Below are 18,275 nucleotides of genomic sequence, written 5' to 3'. Positions count from 1 at the left end.
AACCAGACGAGAGAGCGAAAAACTACATGTTTCAAGCTAAGTTCTAGTTCTCCTAGAATCATGACCACCCGTAACACCTCAAACCGGTAACACCTCAAACCCGAGACCTAGAGGGCGAAAACCAAGTTCATGACCGCTCTAGCCAAGGGTAGTTGGCACACTATACTATTTCTCTCCAGCCACAACGACCACCAAATCGCGAGTTGAGCGGTGTTTGACCTAATATCCATAGCCTTGTCTAACTTCCAAATGGGTTATGTTGAGGCAAATGACAAGTAACATTGTCTGAAACATATTTCAAGACATGTAGCCTATAATGGGTTATGTTCTAATCAATTATGTTTAAGGGGTTGATTTAAATTAATCAAGTTAAACTCCTCTGATTCATAATCCAATTCAGCATTTAATCAAATACAAATACATCAAATAAAAAATTATCAAATGTTGAATCAAGATTACATTTTTCTACAAAACCCATATCATAAAAACACATCTAGATGAAAATCTATTGAAATTTTAGGGTTTAGATACCTCTTTTTTTTTAGTGATGATCTTTCATGGGTCAAATGAATTTCCAAGGGGAAAAGAGAAAAGCTCACGAACTGGTGAAAATTCAACTAAACCAATATCCATTATATACCCAGAAACAGGTAACAACTTGAGATCTCTTAAAATACAAAACCCTTCTCCAATTCGATTCCTATTTACTCCTTGAGCAACTGAACAATGAGGAACCCATGATTCAGGTAAGTAATTTTCCCCAATTTCAATGTTTTCTTTCTTAAGTAGTTCACATAATTGAGAGTGAAATTGAAGGAGTGATAAAGAAGGAGTTGGAGAGAGAAAGAGAACATTTTCATCAGTGGGGAAGGATCCAATTGTAGAGAGAGAAAGTGATAAAGGTTGTTGTTGTTTTGAAGCAAAGTTTTTGATAATGTTATGAAGTTTGATGGGATCAAGAAGAGGGTTAGAGAGAAGGGTAATGTGTGGACGAGATTCAATTTCAATGAGATGGGTACTGATCTGACGACGAGCAAGAACATTCCAAGCTTTTAAGACTTGGTTTTCAAGTGCTGGATCGAAGTAGAGTTGAATTGCATAACCCCCTCCTTCAGACATTCTTCTGCTATAAATCAGAGAGAGAAAGTGGAAGGAAAACCCAAGTTGAAATGGGGAAGACAAAAGGATGAAGAGAGAGAAACTAGGATGGGTACTTGGGTGGGTGGGACTTAAGAGTTGGGACTAGGCAGGAAAGGGGGGAGTCTTTTTCATGACAGAGTTGGGTGTTTTTTTTGTTGTTGTTGATTAGGACATAGTTGGTGTGCTTTTTATCTATAACTGTAGAATCTAAAGGCATGAGAGTTTTAAGCACTCGATTTGCCCTTCTTTTACGTATAGATTTTTTTTTCAAGAGTAAATGCAATGGTTATCAAGGCATGAATATACGGATGGAGAGATAATAAACATTGTCATATAGTACAAGATATCAAAGATGAGATCTCGAAATTTGAATCGGTAGTCTTTCAAAATATCTCAAGAACAATAAATGTCGCAGCGCATAAATTGGCGACAAATGCATTAGTCTCTCAGAATAGTTTCAGATGGGAGGACAAAGAACCCCCATCACTTATTGTAAAATTATTGATTTCAGAACAAATTTTAATTGTATCCGACAATTTTATTGAATAAATAAGGCCAAAGCCTACTTACATAAAAAAATAAATAAATAAATAAACATGGCCATTCATGATTGAATCAATTGATTAACACCACAAAAGTCTGATTTAGGGTATCTTGAGTTCTTATAAGTCATATAATAGTACCTGGAGACTATACTAAGGAGTTTTAGAGCTTGTACAGTTTATTTTTACTCTATTTTAATGCCTAAAATTTGCAGAGTTTGTGCAAACAAAATAGTAGTGATTATCTAAAGTACCCAAAGTTAAACCAGTATGTGGGTTAATGGAACAAGTCAATCTATATAGAGGTTTGCCCATTTTTTCACCATTTTGTTTTAGATGGGTTGAGGCGACCCATCTAGTCTGGCTCATTATGGCCTTCAATGAACCAGGGTGACCCAGAACGGGCTCGTGTAGGTGTCTCAAATATGTCTGAGTAGACAAACCAATAAATTAGGAATAACAGCCAAGCCAATGTCCCATATAAGCCTCATGGAATGCTAGATCTGGAAAACCTGACCAATTTGACACGGCGTAAAAAAAATGTAAGCATATGAGCTCTTAGTTGTTTGATCAAGTTCGTGTACGAAATAGATCGTGCAAAAGATTAGGTTATCAGTGAGGGTCGAATCGAGTGTGGTTACTCATAATCACGTAAGACAGGTTGTTTCTACTCCAAATCATATAAAATATTTGGATGTTCAGATGGCTCGGGCAAATCTTCTCTCTTTGTTGCGCATTTGAGTCATCGAACATAACCAGTGTACAAGGTTAGCCATTTTGGATTTTAGGTAGTCTATTTTCCCGATGGAATATGGGGTTCTTATACTAGGGTGTCTCTAAAGACGCCACGTCTTTTTGCTCTGAGCCCAACCCTCTCTTGGCACTCTTTGGGGGTTCAAACTGAACAGTCAGAGGGTCACGAATTGGGACAGCCCTAGGGCCTCAGACTAAGAAGTCCGAAGCCTACAAATTGGGCAGCCAAAGGACACTCAGACTTGACTTAGTATAGTTGTTCAAGCCTAACACGGAGTCGTGCCCAATTCGTGGAGCGGAGGCCCTCTATTAAGACGAAGGAGGGCATAGCACCCCTTAGACTAACTTCCCACCTTAAATTTGGTAAGTAGGATTATAGATTTGTAACTTGTGGTAATAGATTTCCTGTGATAAATGGGATCATTTGAAGGTAAAGTTTGATGCAATCTGCTATTTTCCAATAATTATTCCAACCTTGTACTAGTATTTTTTGTCTCACTTTTTCCATTTCTTCTGTTTTCACAAACTATACTATTTTAAGTGCCAAAAACTCCATTATTGTTCTTTTAAGGCTCATATCTTCTCAAACTGTCATCCATGGCAGCAACCATCTCTTTCCCTTTCTCTCTCTACTCAGACCCTCCTCATAAACATTACTCTCTCTCCTTCAATACCCATCTTCTCAAATCACACCACAAGCTCTTACCTTTCTCACTAACATCTTCCTCCTCCTCTAAACCTTCTCATCACCCTCTTCTCCACTTCACTCCTTCCTTCACTTCTTCACATTCTTCTCCATCTGAATCATCATCATATCTCACTGACCCACCAAAAACAGGTAAATTTCTCACTACCCAAGAACTCCAAAAGCTTCAAATCCTCACTAATTTTAGATTTGCTCATGAATTTGAGTCTGGGTCTTTTTGGGTAAGATTTATGGAGGAAGAAGAAATGGATATTACAGTTGGGTTGCTCTCAGAATCTTTTGCTGAATCTATGCTGCTTCCTTCTCGTTATGTCAATTTATTAGGGTTTTTGGTGAAACAGTATATGATTGAGAGAAGAGCTTTAGTGCCAAATACTGCAACATTGATTGGGTTTTATAGAGGTGAAGATGGAGAAGAGAAATTAGCTGGAACAGTTGAGGTTTCTTTTAATAAAAAGGGTTCTAATGCTTCTCCTCCATCTCCAACTCCTCCTAAAGATTCACCATATATTTGTAACATGACAGTAAAGAAGGAACTTAGAAGGTATAAATGATTTCAATTTCTTTCATTTTCGGTTTCGATTTCCTGTTCAATTACTAGATTGTATCTTTATTCAGTACTTGTTGTTGATTGATTCGATAGCGAATTCCTGTTCAATTACTTAAACCTAAAAGTCTGAAATCCAATTGGGTTGAGAACCGATGTCTTTGAAGGACTAGAGGATGAGTTTGCTTTACTTGATTGGTTGGAATATCGCCGTATTGTATGTTAATGCATATCTTGAGAGAGGTTGTTTAGTCATCATATGCTGAAAAATCAAATTGGGTTGTTTTTGAAGAACTAGTTATGAGTTTGCTTCATCGATTGATTCAAAAAATTTCTCATGTCAATGCATAGTTTGAGTCAGGTTTACTCATCATATGCCGAGCTGCCGAGCGGCCGGGCTGCCGAGCAATCGTTCATATACTTAATATAACCGGTCATATGCCGAATATTCGTTCTTGGTGACCGAAACATAACGAGTTCGAAACATGATTGCATGATTTTCATTTTTCTGCTATTCCGAGACACTCATTTTTCTCGTTTTCTGTTTAACTCATACCCAAGAGCATAGTCCTAGTTTGGTAGATTGTGGCACTCTAAGCAGCATAAAATAAAAATCTTACTTTCTTCTTAAGGGTTTTCGCTCCATTTTCAGGAAGGGCATCGGTTGGCAACTTTTGAGGGCTTGCGAGGAGCTAATATCGCAGATGAATCATACTTCAAGAGAAGTGTACTTGCATTGCCGAATCATTGACACAGCTCCATTCAGCATGTATACTAAAGCAGGTTACAATGTCGTCAAAACAGATAGTATCTTGATCTTATTGACATTACAACGACGAAAACACTTAATGTGCAAGAAACTGCCAGTTTACGAGACCCCACCAGAATCAGAGAATTTGGTTTCCGAAGATTACTCTGTTCATGAATCTTCAAGGTGAAGGTATCCGTGAAATCCAATTACGTTGACAGATATTCGTCACTCGTAGAAGTTCTTCGCATTGTCAGTAAACAAATAGTATTTTTCTTCTTCTTTGTAACTATTGATTTCAGTTTCTACATAAAAAAAAATATGGATCCTGTTGTTGTAAAATTTTGAATTATAAGAATACCGATTTTCCTCTTCCCTTTTTCTTTTATGTTTCTTTTACTAGTAAGCATTGTTATTTCATTTTGTTGTTAAATAGGATGCCAATGCAAATTCTATTTGAAGTTCTCCCCATAGATCTTTGGTTATCCTAATGCTCACCGAACTATTTTCTGGAATGCTTTATTAGTTTGAAACACATACTTGAATCTATCAGATGGACTACAAGGAAGCCGATTCTTGGAGCAAGAGATCGAAAAGGTAATTAGCTTTCAACTTTGCTTTTATTTCATAAATATGGGCAAGCATGCTTGAAAAGGCTAAAGACAGTAAACTATAATTTGGGGATGCAACAAGTGTCTGGAAAAACAATAATTATCTCGAATATATACTTGTCTTTTTGCAAATTTGTATAGATTTACAGAAATAAATTGTGAAACAATGTGTAGGAAACTAATCAACTTTCATACTGAGTTGTAAATACATGTCCGTGAACTTTAAATTTATGTGAACTTCATGTCTCTTTTGCTGATTTCTTCTATAATCGGACTTAGCTCTTGTTTGTGGTCTTTCTCTCAGTTCTTTCCGTTAATCAATAGTTTAGGACTTTCGTGTTACATCCCTGTATTAAGAGAGAGTAATCAAATATTTTCTTTCCGATGATCAACCTGCTCATTCATTTGTAGTGTGAACTATTAGGGACCGCAAAAGTTTTCAAACTGTTCTCAATCTGTTTATCCCCTTCCCAGGCTTCCCCAAGTATTTTTCATTTACAAAGATGACGAGTCGAAGTTCCTTAACGCATTCCACCATTGTGGGTCTCTCACTACTCTCGCTCCGAACACAGCGAGATGCTAAGTTGGCGAACTTGGTGACGGACTTCATGGTGTATGAACTCCGAATTATCTCTGAGTCTATCACCTTCCGCAGTTTCTTTTTATCATTCAATATATGCTTAACCTGAAAAAGGAAAAAAGTTGAGTATGTAGCTAGGATCCAATATAACTATTTGATAGTTAAACATCTATATCTTTTAAAAAGTGAACTTTCTCAAACTAGCTTTGAGATCCAAAAATCCCCCTTTGTACCTGTAGAATAAGGTTTTGATCAGTTGGTCCCTGGCTCAAGTCGAGCGCTCTTCGTCCAGTCAGGAGCTCAAGTAGAACGACCCCGAATGCATAAACGTCACTTTGTAGAGTTAGTTTCCCTGTCTGCAGAAAATATCCAAATTGAGATCTCTTTGGGTATGTTTAAAGTGATCCAATTCCAGATATAGGAATATGGTGTATATGAAAGTTTAGCGGAAAAAGTAAAGAATCATACTGATGTATACTCGGGGTCAAAATATCCGAAAGTTCCAAAAACTTTTGTAGTCACATACATCTCCTGGCCCTCGGGCATCATCTTTGCAAGGCCAAAATCAGATATCTGAGAACAAGAATAACTGATAGAGTGAGTCATAGATTATCAACCCTGGCTAGTTCAATATGTTCAGAGATTCAAACTTTAATTACCTTTGCTTCGAAGGTTTCACTTAGTAGAATGTTAGTAGATTTGAAATCTCTGTGAACAATAGGAATCCCAAGAGCAGAACCCGAATGAAGATAAGCGAGACCTCTTGCTGCTCCAAGTGCTACATTAAGCCTTTGATGCCAGTTCATCTTCCGTTCTCCGATACCTATGAGACAAAATAAGCAATTTCGAGTTAAGAACATAGACTCAATATAATATCCCATGTGGCTTGGGGAAGCGTCTAGAGACTGAGTTATAGTTATGAGCTCAAGCTTAGTAACTGTCGAGGCCTTCTGGTAAGGCTCGTGGACCATTTGCCAAGAGCAAAAGTCTATACCTGTAGGGCTTGGGCCTGGGTGGCAAAAGCAGAGACAATATCTCGACTGTTGTTATACTCATGAAAATAAACTTTAGCAGATAACTATACCGTTTAAATGATCTTCTAGATTTCCATTATGCATGTAATCATAAACTAGGAATCTATGCTTTCCATCGGCACAATAGCCTATCAACCCAACCAGATTTGGGTGGTCCAGTCTGCTTAGAATATCAACTTCTACCCGAAACTCACGTTCGCGATCGCCATCTGCTGCTTTAAATAATGGAAGCTGCATCTTCTTGATTGCTACCACCTTCAAAATTGCAAATATTGAAGGTTTTCCTGAATATCTCCATGAATGTTGATTATATATAATTGCAGGAATATCTCCATGAATGTTTCAGGGTTTAACCGGAAGCTAATTACATACCTCACCCGAAGGCAGAGTCCCTTTATAAACTCGTCCGAATCCTCCTTTCCCGATTAAGTTCTCATCACTGAATGAATTTGTTGATTCCTCCATTTCCTTTAGAGTGAACACAGACGACCCATGTCGTCTTTTCTCTGTCGGATTTTGATTTCCCAATTGCCAGTATTCCAAAGACTTGTATTTCCCTAGAAAAGTGAAATGAATCACAATTAAGAACAGGGAATCAGATGAACAATAACGCGAAGAAAAATCAGTTATTATATACTTACAAAGATCATTATGATCATGTGCCTTGCTTATTCGCCTTTTCCACGCTGAGACCAACCCGAACGGCATAATGAATTTGTCAATGAAGGATTTTGATAACAAATTGCGACATTAATATTCGATTAAACTGATGGAAGTTTTTGATTCGTAGATGATCGAAGAACAACCAAACTCTAGTGGAAACCAAACCAAATAAAGAAGACAGGATCCAAACTCATTTCTGCACAGAAAAGAACAGAGAGAGAGAAAGTTTGTACTTGTGAAGAAGAGAGAGAGAGAGAGAGAGAGAGAGAGAGAGAGAGAGAGAGAGAGAGAGAGAGAGAGAGAGAGAGAGAGAGAGAGAGAGAGAGAGAGATGGGTAATCAAGAATTGATAAGAAGAGAGTACGTGCAGTAAAAGTGAACTTAGATTGATGAATACTCAATCAACAACCCAATTTTTTCCAAAATTCAAACTAGCTTGATTTTCAATCTAGAAGAAGAGTTTTTGCCAAAAATGAAAGAGTAAAAGAGATTTTCAAGCAAACAAATAGGAGAGAAGGTTAATTTGGGCAGATCATGAAAGAACTAGAGATAGAGTAGCCGTTGAGGGGATGCTATCAATCAAATTTATTTAATAAGTTTTTTTACATTATCAGATCTCTTGTTTTGTACTCATGTATTTTGGTAAGGAAGTGTGATTCTCTAACTAATCTCATCCTTAATTTAAATGAATTCACTAATTAATTTAAGTTCAAAAATAAATCCTAGTTTGGAAGAGATAACAAAGACATGAGTAAGAACTTTCAGATGTTAAAATAAGATTTTTATTCTTTTTGACATGGACTCCAAAAATTATTACATCCAATATGACATGTTTAATCATGAATAAGTCTACATAAAGAACCCTAAAGTTTATCTTAGGGGCATGAAATCCATTCATATAATTTAGGTTATTTATACTACTTAACAGAAGTTAATAAATGATGGACTACTTCCACTGCAGATCGAAATTGTTACTTCTGAATTTTTGGTATAGATAAACAACCAACAGGTTAAAATAAGTTCAACAACAAAAAAAAAAACAACTGGTTAAAACGATAGTTTTTTTTTTGTTGAAAGATTAAAATAAGTTCAACAAAAAAAAAAAACAACTGGTTAAAACGATAGTTAGATGGGAAAAAAATTGTTTTATAGGAACATGATAGATGGAAGAGAAAATATTTTTTAAAATCATTTAAATTAGTGAGATAATGCGAACTTTGATGTGTTAAAAAAATTACTGACTTAGAGCATCTCCAATGGGGCACCCTAACAAAAACTCTAAAATTTAGTTGTCAAGTGTCAAATAAAGATTCTTTTTTCCAAGTGTCAATATAGATTGGAGATCTCTAAAATCTCTCTACTTAATACACATGTCACTCTCAAATTGAATATGGAAAAAGTAGTTGAAAAGAAAAAAGTTTCTATTGGTTTAAATTTTAAAGTGACACTTAGAGAGTCTCAAAGAGACACTCTAGTTTTGGAGTTTCTCTCTTTAGACACTCTATAATAAATGTGTCCACCTCATAAAAGAGTGTCTAACAAAGTGTCCCATCGGAGATGATTTTTTAACAAAAATTCCAAAGAGTCATATTTGACACTTTAAGTGTCAGAGATTGAGTGTCCCATTGGAGATGCTCTTACTAGAGTAGTTCATTCCGGAGTTGTTTCTTGCCAAAAACTTAATGATAAGATGGCACCAGAGACAGGTAACCGTTGGCAGTTGAATGAAGTTATTGTTATTTGCCTTCCCAACCAAATTTCCTCACTATATATACACCATTCTCTCTCTCTCTCACACACACACACATTGAGTCTAGAAAACCATGGGTTCCAATGGTAAAGCAGAAGTAGAAGTGGAGATCAAATCCTCACCACCCAAATTTTGGGAAGGCATAAGAGATTCCACCATTCTCTTCCCCAAGATCTTCCCTCAACATTTCAACAGTATTGAACTACTTGAAGGAGATGGAAAAAGTGTGGGTACTATCAAGCTCATCAAATATGCTCAAGGTACTACACTACTTCATACTTAAATCTCTAAATCATTCTTAATCTCATCTTAATTAGTACTAAAATATTGGGTTGTTTCTATTGTCAGGGTTGCCACTAATAACATATTCGAAAGAGAAGATCGAAGCTGTCGATGAAACTAATAAATCGGTAACGTATAGTGTTATCGACGGAGAACTTGTGAATTTTTACAAGAATTTTAAGGCTACCCTGAATGTTGTACCAAAGGAGGGTGAAGGGAGTCTAGTTAAATGGAGTTGTGAATTTGAAAAAGCAAGTGAAGAAGTTCCTGAACCAACTACTCTTACAGAATTTGCAGTTAAGAGCTTTCAAGGTCTTGATGCTTACCTATTAACCAAGGCCGCATAAACAATGAGACCAGAAAGAATTATATAGTATTAATCCGATAACCGAAGATAGTGATCTATATATGACCTATGTTTATGTTTTATGAAATAAGTTGTACGAAAAATTACTAGCTTTTCGGGTTCAAATCTATGAAAACTAATAAGAGAAAATTCATAATAAAAGAATGTAGTAGAAGTGTTAAATTAGCACAAACTTTCGGAATTTTCGTGTACTTCCCCATGAGCTACCAACACTCAGCAAGGTAGTCTTGTGTCATTCGGACTGCGAAAAACGAAATGCTAACTAAAGAATTTGATAACATCTCTCAAATGATAGATCAGCTCCTTAGAGCAATAGGTCTAATCGTATAGGATAACGATCAATGAGACTTTTGGAGGGTTAGATCTGTATAGGACCAGGTGAACGGTTTCGATGTTGGTTATTGTCAACATTATAAAATTTGTTGCCGGAAAGCTAACAACCACGTCGTTGTAGTATAGTGGTAAGTATTCCCGCCTGTCACGCGGGTGACCCGGGTTCGATCCCCGGCAGCGGCGCTTTCTCTTTTTTATTGTTTATTCCTCTATTTGCCCTCTATTTTTTCGAAATTCGAGTTTAGCCCTCTTTATTAACACCTCCGTCTAAATTCTGTTAAAGGTCATTTTGACGTTCCAAAATTACCCCACACTAATATCTCTGTCTACTTCAGATTCTTTATCTCTCTCTCTCTCTTCTTCTTCTTCAACTTATTCTTTCTCTCAATTGCCAAAAATATTCCTTACAAGGGGAAGAATCTTGGTAGTATAATAGGAAGTGGTGATTCTCTGAAATTCAACACGAGTTCGTCATAGTATAGTGGTAAGTGTTCCAAGGGTTAACCCCCAACAATAACATTTAACAACTTTTTGGGGAAAACTCCCGTCCACGGCGTCTAGCCCTGTATTTTTTCAAAAATGGAGTTTAGCCCCCACCGGGCACCGGTAACACCTCCGTGTATATTAAATTAAAGGTTATCTAGACGTTCCAATATTACCCCTATAGTGATCAAAGTGAATGCATCATTTTGATCTTTTATATACTAACTGCAGTTCTACCCAAAACTGAAGACACTTATCTTTTCTATAACACTTCAAGTAATTAGTTTTGAAACTGTTATTCTTGACTCAAGAAAAGGGGGTTTAATTTGAAAAAGCCATTAAAACTTTATTTGAAGAAACTTCATTGTTTCTTAAGTTACACACCATTAAATCTATTAACTTCTTAGTTCAAATTCATTTTTTGAATCTTATACTATATATTATAGTCCAACATTTTTCGAACCCCATCAAGCTTTTTTCAACCATTGCTCCTCATAAGAAAAGTAAACACAAGTTTCTTCAACTATGGCTTCTTCCACCATTTTTCTCATTTTCAATCTCCTACTCTTCATTGGCATCACAAGTATCACCACATGTATATGCCAAGATAGTACTAGTAAACCAAAATTTCCTGCAATTTTAGTCTTCGGTGATTCGACAGTTGATACAGGAAATAATAACTTCATCATGTCACTTTTCAAAAGCGATCATGCTCCTTATGGACAAGAATTTCCTAATCATATAGCGACTGGAAGATTTTCAAATGGAAAGCTAGTTCCTGACTTCTTAGCGTCAGAGTTTGGAATCAAAGAGTTGGTTCCTCCTTTCTTGGACCCGAACCTATCGGATAAAGAATTACTTACTGGTGTCAACTTTGCTTCGGCTGGATCAGGCTTTGACGATCTCACAACTTTGCTCCCAAATGTTATATCTGTATCGTCTCAAGTAACATATTTCAAAAATTATAAAGAAAGATTAGAGAAGGTGGTGGGTACACAAGAAGCTAACAAGATTATCAATGGTGCTTTGGTTCTAATTAGTGCAGGAAGTAATGATCTACTTTTTAATTACTACGATACACCCGCTAGGCAATCTGAATATAACATTGCCGCCTATCACGATTTTCTACTACAAAATCTACATGATGTAGTTAAGGTAGTAACATGTACTTCGAAATTTTTATGTATTTCGAAATGATTGATTCTTTTCTAACTTTTTTATTTTGGCTAATGTGTTTTACTATGACAGCAATTATACGATCTTGGATGCCGAACTTTTGCAATTGCCGGGCTTGCTCCCATTGGATGTGTACCGGTTCAACTAACTGCAAAATTCGAATTAGATGCTACTCAACGAACATGTCTAGATGACGAGAACAAAGATACTCTTTCATATAATGCTAAACTTCAAAATTTGACTAGTACGCTACAAGCATCACTTCCTGGAAGTACAACTAAGTATCTAAATTTATACGATTCAATATTGGACATGATAAAATATCCGAAGAAATATGGTTTTGTGGAGACAAACAAGGGTTGTTGTGGGACTGGACTAGTGGAAATGGGACCTTTATGTAATGCTTATACTCCAGTTTGTTCAAATTCTTCGGAGTACTTATTTTGGGACGCCGTTCATCCAAGTGAAGCAGTTTATAAACTCGTCACGAAGAACATATCAGGAGCTTTTTCGCTCTAGAGCCATTTATGAGGAGACTAGAGCCATTTAATTATGAGGAGAATTAAAATAATTTAGGGTTATTGTTAGGGTTTAGTTGCTAGATGATTAATTGTTTACGAAGAAGATGATGAATGTCATAGTTATGTATTTTCTACATAGCTTGAGATATATAAAGAACTTCTGTTCATTTATTATATACTTACAGGGATCACTATGAATGATCATCTGCCTTGCTTATGAATTTTCTCATGTTTGTCTTCATTGATTTGTACCCGAAAAGCTAGAAATGTGATTTACAATTCCAAAGAAAAGGGAATTGCAAATCCAACCACCATAGGAATGTGATTCATGAAGCATTCCCGCGTAGCAAACATAGCCTAAGTAGGTAAAACTCATAAGCAGCTTGAGACGACACGATCTAAGGGGTAGTAACCGGTAGTTTCTTTCGGTACCCATTACTCCATTAAACCAAATTTTCTAAAACAGTTCCAGTATATGCCTACTACTAGTCAAACCAACATTTTCTAATGAAACCACATCCTAAGCATCAATTAATGCTGAAGTTACCATGCTAAGATTTAACCTAAAATTGATTGATAAAGGTTATAGCCAAAAGCTGAACATGAAGTCGTTGTAGTATAGTGGTAAGTATTCCCGCCTGTTTCAGTAAATTTAATCTAATTAAATATTTTTATGTACCGTCTTGTGGTCGTAGTGGTGGTTTATTATTACATTGGTCGTCCGACTTGGATGTTATAGTAAATTCACACTCTACGAATTATATTCATATAACTATTACTAACTCTATTAGTCCAAACCCTTGGGATATGTTATGTATTTATGGTCCTCCAAGGGTTCAGGACAGAGCATGTTTTTGGAATGATATTTTAAATAAAATCAGATCTATTAATAATTCCTTTTGTTGTATAGGAGATCTGAATGCTATCACTAATAGATCGGAAAAGAGCGGGGGTTCCTCAAACATTCCGTTCATGTCGCAATTTCAGAAGTTTGTTAGGGATGCAAATCTGGTTGACTTAGGATACAATGGTCCTGGATTTACCTGGACAAATAGTAAATCGATTCATCATTTAACAAGAGAACGTCTCGACAGAGTACTTTGTGATTCAAATTGGTTACTCGATTTCCCGGATTCCGGAGTATTTCACCTTCCAAGATATAACAGTGACCATGCCCCTATACTTTTGAAATTAAAGGTTCAGGGACAAATCATGAAGACAATCTCAAAGTATGAACTTTTTTGGACTAAACATGATGACTATGATTCTATTTTTTCAACAGAATGGGATAAAGCAGAAGGTAACCTCATGGACAAGTTTCAACTTATCAAGAACTCCATACAACTCTGGAGTAAAAGGGCGTTTGGGTTAATCAAAAATAGACTAGCCATCTTAAGGAAGAGACTGTCGGATATTCAAGCAATTAATCCTACTGACTCTTCTCTATCATTTGAAAGCTCTATTCAGGAACAAATCATCTACTTGGAGGAAGTCCAACGGACTAAGGCGGAACAGAGAGCACGATCGAACTGGGTTAAAAACGGAGATAGAAATACAAAAGCATTCCATCTCGCGGCATCAATTAGAAAACAGAAAAATTATATCCATCAGATAAAAACAAATTCGGGGCAGACAGTAACAAAAGAAGAAGACATTGCAAAGGAGATTATTGGGCATTTTCAGAACATATTTCAGGAGGAGCCAGTACGACATCCGCCAATCGAGATTTTAAATGCTTATAAGGTCATCTCGGATTATAATCAGGACCACTTCTCGAGGGTGCCAACAAAGGAGGAGATCAAAGATGTTGTGATGGAGATGGGATCAATAAAAAGCCCGGGGCCAGATGGTTTACCAAACTTTATTTTCCAGCGACATTGGGACATCATAGGGGACGAACTTACTCAATATATCCAATCGGCATTCCAAACAGGTTCCATCGATCCTTCTCTAAACCTTACAACTTTGGTTTTGATCCCCAAGTGTCAACACCCGAGTTTGGCCTCAGACTATAGGCCGATTTCCCTTTGCAACTCGATTTATAAGTTCATCACTAAATTGATAGCAAATAGAATTCGACCTTGCTTAGAGGAATCAATAATGTGGACCCAGAACGCATTTGTACCCAACCGTCAGATTTTGGATAACATCGTAATTACTCAGGAATTATTACACTCTATGAGTCAATCCAAAGCTAAGAATGGAGCTTTCGCCCTTAAAATGGATATGGCGAAAGCTTATGACAGAGTAAATTGGGGTTTTCTTAAAAAAGTACTTATTGCCACGGGTTTTTCTGGCCGCCTCTTAGATCTTATTATGTCATGTGTTACTACTGCTAGGTTTAATATAAAATTGAACGGAAATTTAGTGGGGGATTTTCAGGCCACTAGAGGCCTGAGGCAAGGATGCCCCTTGTCCCCCTACCTGTTTATCCTTACCTCGCAGTCTCTCTCTCTCCTTATTTCTCATTATGAAATCAATAATCAGTTTACAGGTTATAGGATAAATCGGTCCAGCCCTAGCATTACACATTTGCTGTTTGCTGACGACCTCATTATCTTCGGGAGAGCTAACTTACATAATTTAGATTCAATATTACATATGATGCAAGTTTATGCAGATTTCTCGGGCCAAAAAGTTAACTTCACCAAATCATCTCTGTTCTTTAGCAAAGGAGTCCAAGATAATATCAAATCAGCTTTCATCTCCCAACTAAATGCTCCTCTAATGACAGATCAGGCTAAGTACCTTGGAGCATTAATCCTCAAGCCAGGTAACAGAATAAATAGTCATCAATGGTTAGTAGATAAATTTGATAAGAGTCTTGCAGGTTGGAAGGAAAAATTCATAACACAAACAGGTAAGACTGTCCTTATCAAATCAGTTTTGTCATCATATTGCACATACCCTTTCGGCTATCAAATACTTCCTAAGCATATCATTAACAGACTAAGCAAGGCAGAGAGAAGTTTTTGGTGGGGTCATTCTAATGACATTACCAAAATGCACTTCATTAGATGGGAGATTATTTGTTCTCCAAAGCATAAAGGTGGATTAGGTATTAGGAATCTCCAATTAGCCAATGAGTCTTTAGTGGCAAAATTGACTTGGAGACTCTTAACAAATGCAAATGCAGTTTGGGTTAAACTTCTAAAATCGAAATATTTTAAAAATGATGACTTTTGGACTACGGATAGTCCATCTTCGACATCCCCTCTCTGGAAATCGATTCAACACACTAAACCCACCATGAGACGAAATGTTTTATGGCAAATAGGAGATGGAACAAGGGTTAAAATAAAAACAGACCCTTGGATCCCAAACTTGGTGAACAAAATCCCCATTATCATAAATGAATTACCAAATAATGTATTCTGGGTGGCAGATTTGATAAACACAGAGAATAATAGTTGGAATCATGATCTTCTAACCACTTACTTTAATCAAGAAACTGTGCAGGCTATCCAAGAAATTACTATTCCTCACAGCACGAGAAGGGATAAACTAATATGGTGCCAAAATGAGAATGGGAAATTCAACACTAAGTCTTATTATACAGAGATTAATACTTTCCCTATTTTAAGTCAAGAGGCTATTGATTTTCCATGGAAGGAATTCTGGAAAATTAAAGAAATGAACCCTAATATTCATCAATTTATTTGGAAAATCGTTCATAATGGAATAGCCACTCTTACCAACATAGGAAAAAGGGTTCAAAGTATACCTCAAGATTGTCTGTTATGCAACTCAGGAGACCCAGAAACATTGAATCACCTTTTCGGGGCTTGTCCTACATTCAACCAACTGTTACTACAAACAGGGATCTCGGATCTGCAACATATGGGCGAAGAGGTCATTAGAAATCTTGCTAGACTTCTACTTGATAAAGAAAACAGGAGTAATTGGTTCATTTACACTTATCTCATATGGGAATATTGGAAGATGAGGAATAACAAACACTTTCGTCATCAAGAAGTAGATCTCAGTCGCTGTTGGTGGAATACGAAAGAGGCACTCAGGTATGTTCCATCTCTCTTTGAATCAAATCCCTCATCATTTTCTCTAACTTCTGGAACAGGAAATTGGAACCCTCCAGCTACAGGTAAGATTAAAATAAATTGTGATGGCTCGTTCATGGAAACTAGAGCATCAGCAGCTTCGGTGGCTAGAGACTCGAGTGGAGTAATCATTGGGACAAAGAAGATGAGATTCAGACCAAAATCGGCACTTCACAGCGAGCTAATAGGGTTTCGGTTGGGAGTAGATTTGGCCGACGATCTAGGGTTAGAGGAGTTTATATTGGAGGGGGACAGTAGGGTTTTGGTGGATCTCTTATCCATCGACGGCCTGGAGACACCTTGGCGTTTAACGGCTGAGATTGAGGACTTGCGTGGGAGACTCACAAACCGCCATGTCCACATTTCATTCACTCCACGTTACTGCAACCAGCTGGCTCATTCTTTGGCGAGTGGAGTTTAGTCCCTACATTTGATTTGTTTGTGGTTTGACCCATTAAGGTTAACTTTTAATACTCTGTTTCAAGAGATGTATTACATTTGGTTTATTAAACATTTACCCTCAAAAAAAAAAAAAAAAAAGTATTCCCGCCTGTCACGCGGGTGACCCGGGTTCGATCCCCGGCAGCGGCGCTTTTTTTTTTTTTTTATTGGTCTAATAATTCCTCTATTTGCCCTCTATTTTTTCGAAATTCGAGTTTAGCCCTCTTTAATAACACCTCCGTCTAAATTCTGTTAAAGATCATTTTGACGTTCCAAAATTACCCCAACACTAATATCTCTGTCTACTTTAGATTGTTTATCACTTCTTCTTCAACTTGCTCTTTCTCTCTCAAACTCCGAAAAGAAGAAGAACAATAAGTGTATTTCAAAAAAAAAAAAATAGTAAGTGGTCGTTGTCTCAAATTCAACACGAGGTCGTTGTAGTAACGTGGTTAAGTATTCTAGGGGTTCAATCCGTGGCAATAACCTATATCAATTTTTTGGACAAACTTATGTCTAGACCCGTGTTTAATCTATATTCGAGTTTAGCCCCCCTCAGATAACACCTCCGATCAAATTCAATTCAAGTTATTTTGACGTTCCAAAATTACCCCTATAGTGATCATATGTTTCTCCCTGTTTCCTACTTTTATCTCTCCTCTCCCTTACTCTCTCTACAAATCCTGTTTTTCTATTAAAGTTCTTGTAATCCAATATTTTACCTGATTTCTTGGATTTCAAATGGCATTATTACTTCTTTTCAAGTCCATACTACATAGTTAATTTTAAGAAGTTAAACTTAACTTTACCAAAATTTGGCGAAGGTGTTGAGGAAAGCGGAATTGGCATAAAATAGAAGGCCAAACTAAAAGTTAGTCATAAAGTAGGCGCATAACAAGAATTAACCTGTTTCGCCCTAATTTTTGGATTCTACATTACTATTATGTGAAAAGAATAAGTATTCCTAACCTCTAAAAGAAAGTTAAATCTACCTTGACTACTACCAAAAATCCTATAAGAGAAGAAAAACATAAAAGGGAGTGAGTTGACGAAGACTTAGACTTAGAAAGGTAGTCTCATGTCCCTTATGTCAAATCATTCATATTTCAAATCCCAACTTGGATTTTGGGTTCGATTATTATTCTTGTCTTTTTTCGATAAAGAGGTACACTTTTTTTTATATAACTAAGTACGTATTTAACTCAAAATCAGTCAGCATTGAGTGGAAAAGTACAAGATTACTCTTAGGCTCTTAGCAATGAATTTTTTGTCGATGTGGGACTATTATCAAATTTCACATGATTAGGACTAAGTACATAGAGTTGTGGAGCATGAAATCAGATATTTCAAAAGATTTAAAGACGCCATAGCAAAATTACGAAATTGTGGGGCTCCAAACAAGGAATTTGTGTCAAGTATGAAGAAGACCCCATAAAGGTAGAAGTCTTAAGAATAAGTCAAATTTGGGGGCCAATATGAAATTTCCACACACTACTTATAAAAATAAAGTGAACAGAGGAGTAGACTCATTTTCCACCTAG

General features: G+C 36.6%; 4 protein-coding genes, 1 non-coding gene and 1 pseudogene across 6 annotated transcripts; 4 read left to right on the top strand and 2 right to left on the bottom strand.

The window, feature by feature from the left end:
- Positions 1-360: 360 nt before the first annotated feature.
- LOC147563049 (RNA ligase/cyclic nucleotide phosphodiesterase family protein) lies at positions 361-1,201 on the bottom strand. The gene has a single exon (XM_086634063.1). It carries the CDS (start codon positions 1,117-1,119, stop codon positions 556-558), a length of 564 nt encoding a protein of 187 aa, XP_086490189.1. The 5' UTR covers positions 1,120-1,201; the 3' UTR covers positions 361-555.
- A 1,492-nt stretch (positions 1,202-2,693) lies between these two features.
- Positions 2,694-4,811, top strand: LOC147563048 (Acyl-CoA N-acyltransferases (NAT) superfamily protein). The gene is made up of 2 exons (XM_086634020.1): positions 2,694-3,685; positions 4,341-4,811. Exons 1-2 carry the CDS (start codon positions 3,033-3,035, stop codon positions 4,624-4,626), a joined length of 939 nt encoding a protein of 312 aa, XP_086490146.1. The 5' UTR covers positions 2,694-3,032; the 3' UTR covers positions 4,627-4,811.
- Positions 4,812-5,129: 318 nt separating this feature from the next.
- On the bottom strand, positions 5,130-7,829 carry LOC147563047 (putative serine/threonine-protein kinase PBL28). 2 transcript variants are annotated; one of them, XM_086634007.1, is made up of 7 exons: positions 7,303-7,829; positions 7,034-7,218; positions 6,712-6,916; positions 6,287-6,450; positions 6,096-6,200; positions 5,861-5,983; positions 5,130-5,732 (listed from the first exon to the last, which is right to left on the bottom strand). In XM_086634007.1, the coding sequence occupies exons 1-7, from the start codon at positions 7,367-7,369 to the stop codon at positions 5,487-5,489; spliced, it is 1,095 nt and encodes a 364-aa protein (XP_086490133.1). In that variant the 5' UTR covers positions 7,370-7,829; the 3' UTR covers positions 5,130-5,486. The 2 variants fall into 2 exon arrangements, with proteins under 2 accessions (XP_086490133.1, XP_086490125.1); XM_086633999.1 differs by having other exon boundaries at positions 7,034-7,517.
- A 1,294-nt stretch (positions 7,830-9,123) lies between these two features.
- On the top strand, positions 9,124-9,863 carry MLP423 (MLP-like protein 423). Its single transcript, XM_086633986.1, has 2 exons — positions 9,124-9,333; positions 9,422-9,863. Exons 1-2 carry the CDS (start codon positions 9,147-9,149, stop codon positions 9,700-9,702), a joined length of 468 nt encoding a protein of 155 aa, XP_086490112.1. The 5' UTR covers positions 9,124-9,146; the 3' UTR covers positions 9,703-9,863.
- A 303-nt stretch (positions 9,864-10,166) lies between these two features.
- On the top strand, positions 10,167-10,238 carry TRNAD-GUC (transfer RNA aspartic acid (anticodon GUC)). The gene has a single exon. It is a non-coding gene; the product is annotated as a tRNA-Asp (tRNA).
- Positions 10,239-11,063: 825 nt separating this feature from the next.
- On the top strand, positions 11,064-12,233 carry LOC147563044 (GDSL esterase/lipase At2g31540 pseudogene; annotated as a pseudogene).
- Positions 12,234-18,275: the final 6,042 nt, after the last annotated feature.

Source organism: Eschscholzia californica, unplaced genomic scaffold (assembly GCF_041429995.1).
Source record: "Eschscholzia californica isolate CP2 unplaced genomic scaffold, dmEscCali1.0.p SCAF_1, whole genome shotgun sequence".
NCBI classification, from domain to species: domain Eukaryota; kingdom Viridiplantae; phylum Streptophyta; class Magnoliopsida; order Ranunculales; family Papaveraceae; genus Eschscholzia; species Eschscholzia californica.
Note: the sequence above shows the minus strand (reverse complement) of the source record. Positions and strands in the feature narration are given on the sequence as shown.

Excerpts from the sequence above, each read along its gene's own strand:
- MLP423 (XM_086633986.1), top strand. The coding sequence starts at position 9,147 with ATGGGTTCCAATGGTAAAGCAGAAGTAGAAGTGGAGATCAAATCCTCA. Across the intron at positions 9,334-9,421 it reads GCTCATCAAATATGCTCAAG|GGTTGCCACTAATAACATAT; the intron begins GTACTACACTAC and ends TTCTATTGTCAG.
- LOC147563048 (XM_086634020.1), top strand. The coding sequence starts at position 3,033 with ATGGCAGCAACCATCTCTTTCCCTTTCTCTCTCTACTCAGACCCTCCT. Across the intron at positions 3,686-4,340 it reads GTAAAGAAGGAACTTAGAAG|GAAGGGCATCGGTTGGCAAC; the intron begins GTATAAATGATT and ends CTCCATTTTCAG.
- LOC147563047 (XM_086633999.1), bottom strand. The coding sequence starts at position 7,369 with ATGCCGTTCGGGTTGGTCTCAGCGTGGAAAAGGCGAATAAGCAAGGCA. Across the intron at positions 6,201-6,286 it reads GTGAAACCTTCGAAGCAAAG|ATATCTGATTTTGGCCTTGC; the intron begins GTAATTAAAGTT and ends TCTTGTTCTCAG. Across the intron at positions 5,984-6,095 it reads TTGACCCCGAGTATACATCA|ACAGGGAAACTAACTCTACA; the intron begins GTATGATTCTTT and ends TATTTTCTGCAG.
- LOC147563049 (XM_086634063.1), bottom strand. The coding sequence starts at position 1,119 with ATGTCTGAAGGAGGGGGTTATGCAATTCAACTCTACTTCGATCCAGCA.